This window comes from Bombus impatiens, unplaced genomic scaffold (assembly GCF_000188095.3).
Source record: "Bombus impatiens unplaced genomic scaffold, BIMP_2.2 scf_1079, whole genome shotgun sequence".
NCBI lineage: Eukaryota > Metazoa > Arthropoda > Insecta > Hymenoptera > Apidae > Bombus > Bombus impatiens.
Genome location: NT_177498.1, coordinates 219,852 through 226,333, shown reverse-complemented (window position 1 = coordinate 226,333; position 6,482 = coordinate 219,852). Strand labels below are relative to the sequence as shown.

The following is a 6,482-nucleotide window of genomic DNA, read 5'->3' as shown; positions in this document are numbered from 1 at the left end:
ATATATATATATATATATATATATATATATATATATATCATATTGTATTTCAGTACAAAATATTTAAAAAAGAAACAAAAGTGTAATAGTATGTAATAGTCTGTGTACACAATCACAATAGATGTTATGTGATATAAAATTGAGGTTCAATAATATAGTAATTGTAGTGGTATTATAATTACAGAAGCATTTTATGAAAAATATGTACGTCAATTTTATTGGTATTATATTAAATAAAACTATTTTTAAACAATAAAGTTTTCAAAGAGTGAAAAGCTGTAGTAAAATGATGAGTAACATTTAAAATAGATATGTATATACATATATGGATGACCTTAACAAAAGTGTATGAAACTTTTTATTTATTTGTAAATATTATTTTAAACAAAGAAATATTTTAATTTTTTATAAGTACTATGTCAAAATATAATTTTGTATAGACATATATATTTTATTATTGCGTGTATTAGAGCGGGAGTAGGGACAACACCTGCGTGTTTATCTGCTGTAGCATCCCCTATCCTACCATTGCACGACGTCAAATACGACAGTTGTTCGTAGAGCCGAACCAAAGAAGGATCGTTACAACTATTCTTGTTATGATTGTTCGAAATAAAATGAGCTTATATTACGTAGTAATATGTAACATATTCTTTCAAGTATTATTTAATGAATTTAGTGATTATTCGTCTTAGTTATTCAATCAATAAATAGTTTTACGAAGTAGCGAGATAAATATCCACTATTTACAAATGTAATGTCTATTTATTACATATTATATAGTTATAGAGTGTTTATCACTTTTGCAAAGTATTATATTCTCTGTAAATGATGTTTACAAAAATATTAGTTTTATTAAAATTTTTCGTAGCATGCGCCAAGTATCGAACGTCGATACAATCGATAACTTTGAACTTTCAATTAGTTTCAAGTTAAATTGTACATTGTTATCAATCATGACATCGTTTTATGACAATTATGATTATTATAAAAAAATGCTGGAACTACAGGAAAAATTACGAAAAAGGTAAATAAATATAGACTCTTTTTGAAACAGTGGTCTGTAGTAAAATTGTTAAGTATGAGCATGTTATTTTTAAATCTATAGACAAGTCATTGTACATGTTTGTAAACAACTGTTACAGTGAAGAGGAGAGAATAAGATTAGAAGAGAGATTTAAAATACTCGTACAAGAATCTCGTAATAGGTGAGTGTTTAAAAGAAAGTTATTTATTTAAAAGTATTATTCTTCAATTTCTTATTTCTACATACGTATATTTTATACAGATTTTCCTAAATTCTTAAAATAGTAAATTGATTTATTGCGTTTACTATATATGCTATTGAAAAGTGATTAAGAATATGTTTAGACATACACATACATTGGCAAGTAGCTGTTGTTATTGATTTTATTTCCGTTTTACGTAATAATAACACGATAGAATTTCGGAGATTATGTATTGATTTAGAAGCGACCTAGTTTTGAGAAATGTCACAATCAATACTAACTTTGTCTTTCAATTGATTTGGAATATAAATTCCTTATTCTTTGTGTTTACGTTTTCTACTTTGACACTTATTCCTTAACTTAACCTATGTATGTAAACATTGATCGAATATAGTAATACAGGGTTTGTAAGATTTGCATAAACATTCCCTTAATTTGGCACTGGAACCTTCATATTTTGATATACATACTTGTACACAATTATACATATATATTTTGCCAATGTCATGCAATGTCCTTCGATTATGCGGACACATTCGACAAACTATGCTATATAAGATATGATTAACAAAGATGAAAGATCTTTTTGCTTACGATTATTCATTTTTTACTCTGGTAATATTCTTTAAAATGGATTCCTTTTTTTTAAAGAAATGGGAATTTTATTTTGAAAAAATTATGAAATCATTGATATTTCAGGCATGATGCGTGTATAAATCGATTGCGTTTAAGATATATAGAGTTTTTAGAAGAACAACGTACAAGAGATGAAAGAAATCATAAACTTCTTGAAGCATTGGATAGAGTAGATAATAGCCTTGCATTGATGACTGCAAAAACAGATAGACTTAATGTTCTTAGAGTGAGTTTCTTTATCTTCTACAATCTAAAATTAAAAAACTCATCATTCTACATATATATGTTATAGTTATACCCGAGACATTAAATAATTTCTCGTAATTTACATGTGTTTCGTTTTCATAGATTATTATGTATTGGTTAAATAAAAGATTTTTATGCAAGTTAATTCATATGGACTAAGATCATACATTTTGTTTTTCTTTGAAAGCACTTGCAAGTACAATGCACGTCAACTAACATTAACGCACAGCATGTGACTGTATAAATATGAAATACTTTGAAATAAGATGTGTGCGATTCGAAATACATACTGCAATGTAGAATATCTCGTTATTTTTCAGAAACAATATGAAGCTTATCTTCGTCGTATTTATACAGTCCCTAGCCCGTCGACGAATATTAATGATGACGGCAATGTAACGAATCAAGGTGAAGATAGATATTTAAGGAGAGATGTCACCGTGGAACAAATCTCCCCCGAAGTAGAAAATACTTTATCGCCTCGGTTGCTGCGGTTGAACGGTCAAAAGAACCGATCGATTTCTCCAACTGCATCGAAATTAGCTAAATCAGCCCAAAATATGGGTTGCGACTATTATCAACGAAATAATGCGCAATCAATAACTTTAAATCAGCAGATAAACAACAAGAATATTTTACGATCGTATTCATCGATTCCACAAGATAACGAATCGATACAACAACCAACAACGCAGAACATATCGCCACAAAATTTTCAACAAAAGCGATCGTATGTTCAAATTGATCCAAATTTACACATTCCGTATGTGTCACCAGGTCGATCGTGTTCGTTGAATCAACAAACTACTTCGCATTTTAACTGCAGCAAACCCTTGTTGGAACGAATGGAAATACCTCAAAATATGTCGCAGTTTATGGTTCCAGAACGTACCGACTGTAGTATGTCGCAGTATAAGTTGTTGGATGTGTCTCCAAATCGATTTGCTCCGATGACTCTACATTATGTTCATTCATCATCAGTTGCGCAACCTTTCCAACGAAAAAGTAATAGAGCATTGTTACATGATACGGAAACACAGACAAGAAGCGTCGATATATCCCCGAGTGAAATATCTTCAGTTTATAGGACTATGCCAGTGTCTGAGGAACGAAACCTGTGCGGTATGTCTTCGCTAAACAAATCTCCAATTTTATCAAAACAAACTTCTCCGCGTTACTTTGATTATTCTTGGAGGAAACCTGATCATTTCAAATCAAAGCACAAATCTGTTAGCGGTACTTCCGTGCGCCCGCTAACTACTTCCGACGTCGACAATATGATAAGACGATACAAATGTTTTACCCCAGAAACTTCCACTAATGCGAGGCTGTCGATGGGTGCCAGACAATCCGCCGAAGAAGACGAAAGTAGAACAGCAACGATCGTAGAGAACGAGTTGGATAGGTACATCGATAAAATTCGGAAACTTCATCGGGACCTTGATGCGCAAAGTTTAGAGGAAATCGATCAGGAGCAGACTATGGGCGATAATATGCTTAACGCTTCTTTGTCCGATGATAATTTGTCGGAGATTCTTCCTGGCGAAGATCAATTTAAAGAAAATCTTCCTAAAAAAATTGAGAAGGTTTTAGCATTGGCGGATGATCTTGCGTCTAGATCGGTGGATCTGAACGTTGCCAACGAGCCTGGAAAAGAACGCATGGATAGAAATAGAAATGTCGATCTAGTTCAAACCACGAAGAGCGGCGCACCGACTTCAGAAAGGAACTACGTTGCATTTTCGGATACACGCAACGGCTGTAAAACATCGGTTACGCTTGCAAAAGACGAAATTAGCAGGGATATTATATTACAGGAGACAAAATTAGATCCACATCAATATATTGAAAATTCTAGGAAAGAGAATCTCAGCAATCTAAGTAACACACTGGAACATTATGAACGACAATTACCAAAAGTGGAAATAGATGACCACGTTGATTTCGCCGTTTCATCGAGTGATAAGGTTACGGAACAAGACACTAAGAGTATTATGCCCGAAAATATAGAAGGAGAAGAAAATAGTGAAAAAGACATAAATATTTATATGGCAGCTGAATCAAATCTTAATGAGTATTCATTTGGTACTTTAGAAGAATTAGAACCATGGAATATGGATGTTTTACAGAAACGAATAAGAGAAGTAGATTTAACTAACGAAGCTAAAAATCAATTTGGTAAAACAAAAGTTGTTATTGATAGTCTAAATCAAGATGACGTAGAACAAATTGAATCTTCAAATGAAATTGAAACTATGGAAAGTAAAGAGGATAAGAAAGGTTCTAGCGAAGATTCGCATGGAAAAGATGTAGATTTGAATACTACGGAGGATGAACTAAAACAAAAAGGTACCGAATGTCTTGTATCAAAAGAAGAGCTTACGAGTAAAGACGAAATAGAAGTAAGTGAGGCTTCTGCTTCACAAGACCAGAAAGAAGAATACAAAGATAATGGTTATACGAACAATGAGGCTGTTATTCAAAATATAAAACCAGCAGGAGATCAGACTGATGAACAGAATGAACCTAACTGTGAGCAAAAGCAAGCACCTAATGAAATTAATCCTACATCTGTTACAGCTCAAGATAATGAACAAGACGTAATGGTACAAGATTATGGCTATACTAATCAAAATTACTACGAAGATTCTAATCAAGTACAGAATTACACGCAAAATTATGAAGCAGAATATACTGGTTTGAACGAGGAATATAATTACGATCAAAATGCGTCGTATGAGAATAATCAAAGTGAAAATTACGATCAAAATATGTCGTATAACGCTGATCAAAAGCAAAATTACGATCCAAATGTTTCGTACGAAACTAATCAAGGTGAAAATTACAATTCAAATGCATTATATGATACCAATGAAGAACAAAACTACGACCTAGGCTCATCATATAAAACCGGTCAAGATCAGAATTACGAACAAAACGTGTATGAGGATAATCAAAATCAAAATCAAGAATATCAAGAATATGTCAATCAGGAATATATGCAAGGTTCGAACGAGCAATACGGAGAATATGCAGGCGAACAATACGGTTCTGAAAATCAGTATGAACACGATACCAACATGCAGTACCAAGAAGACGCGAATCAACAATATGCGTACGATTATGATCAACAATACGAAACCAAGCAACAGAGTGACACCAATATAAACCAATCCTTTGCATGTCCTGATTACGACTCTAATCAAGCGCAACTTATACAGGAAGAAGATAAGCAAAATCAAGAACATAAAGACTTACAAGAAGAGGCAAAATATGAAGAAGCAGAGGGAAAAGTTGATACAGCCCAGGGCAAAAATGAAGTATTATCTTCTGAGAATGGGACGAAGAAAAAGAAAGATGTAATCAAATCTTTATTGGATTCTGATACAGACAGCACTATCGAAAGGAACGTTTCAAATACGGAAAGTGATTTTGATTTTAATTGAAACGCCACAAATTGAGAGGAAATCTGTATAAAATGTACTTGACATTCCAAGCAAGATATTTCCTTCTTATTTCTTAACGCACATCTATGTGATATACGCTTAGATTATATTCGACAATGTAAGTTTAGTGTAATGTAACAAAATCACGTAGGGATCTCTCAACTAAAAAAAAGAAAAAAAGAAGAATATTCCTGTTTGTTCTTTTGTTGTTATTTTTGTTTGATATACACTTGCATTATCTTTATAACAGCCAAAGAACATGTATTTTTAGAACTTTTATCTCAAAACTATTAGCCGTAGTTTTAAAGTTTTAACATGAATAATATATACATATATATATATATATATATATATATATATATATATATATATATATATATATATATATATATATATATATATATATATATATATATATATATATATATATATATATATATATATATATATATATATATATATATATATATATATATATATATATATATATATATATATATATATATATATATATATATATATATATATATATATATATATATATATATATATATATATATATATATATATATATATATATATATATATATATATATATATATATATATATATATATATATATATATATATATATATATATATATATATATATATATATATATATATATATATATATATATATATATATATATATATATATATATATATATATATATATATATATATATATATATATATATATATATATATATATATATATATATATATATATATATATATATATATATATATATATATATATATATATATATATATATATATATATATATATATATATATCGAAATATATATATATATATATATATATCGAATATATATATATATATATATATATATATATATATATGTCTCTATATATATATAT

The 6,482-nt window shown here is 29.4% G+C and overlaps 1 protein-coding gene across 2 annotated transcripts; it reads left to right on the top strand.

The window, feature by feature from the left end:
• Positions 1-436: 436 nt before the first annotated feature.
• Positions 437-5,745, top strand: LOC100740112 (reticulocyte-binding protein 2 homolog a-like). 2 transcript variants are annotated; one of them, XM_024370991.2, is made up of 5 exons: positions 437-754; positions 872-1,027; positions 1,146-1,208; positions 1,929-2,091; positions 2,432-5,745. In XM_024370991.2, exons 2-5 carry the CDS (start codon positions 873-875, stop codon positions 5,555-5,557), a joined length of 3,507 nt encoding a protein of 1,168 aa, XP_024226759.1. In that variant the 5' UTR covers positions 437-754; position 872; the 3' UTR covers positions 5,558-5,745. The 2 variants fall into 2 exon arrangements, with proteins under 2 accessions (XP_024226759.1, XP_012246813.1); XM_012391390.3 differs by lacking the exon at positions 437-754 and having other exon boundaries at positions 932-1,027; positions 1,109-1,208.
• The last annotated feature ends 737 nt before the right edge of the window (positions 5,746-6,482 follow it).

Excerpts from the sequence above, each read along its gene's own strand:
- LOC100740112 (XM_024370991.2), top strand. The coding sequence starts at position 873 with ATGCGCCAAGTATCGAACGTCGATACAATCGATAACTTTGAACTTTCA. Across the intron at positions 1,209-1,928 it reads GTACAAGAATCTCGTAATAG|GCATGATGCGTGTATAAATC; the intron begins GTGAGTGTTTAA and ends TTGATATTTCAG. Across the intron at positions 2,092-2,431 it reads ATAGACTTAATGTTCTTAGA|AAACAATATGAAGCTTATCT; the intron begins GTGAGTTTCTTT and ends GTTATTTTTCAG.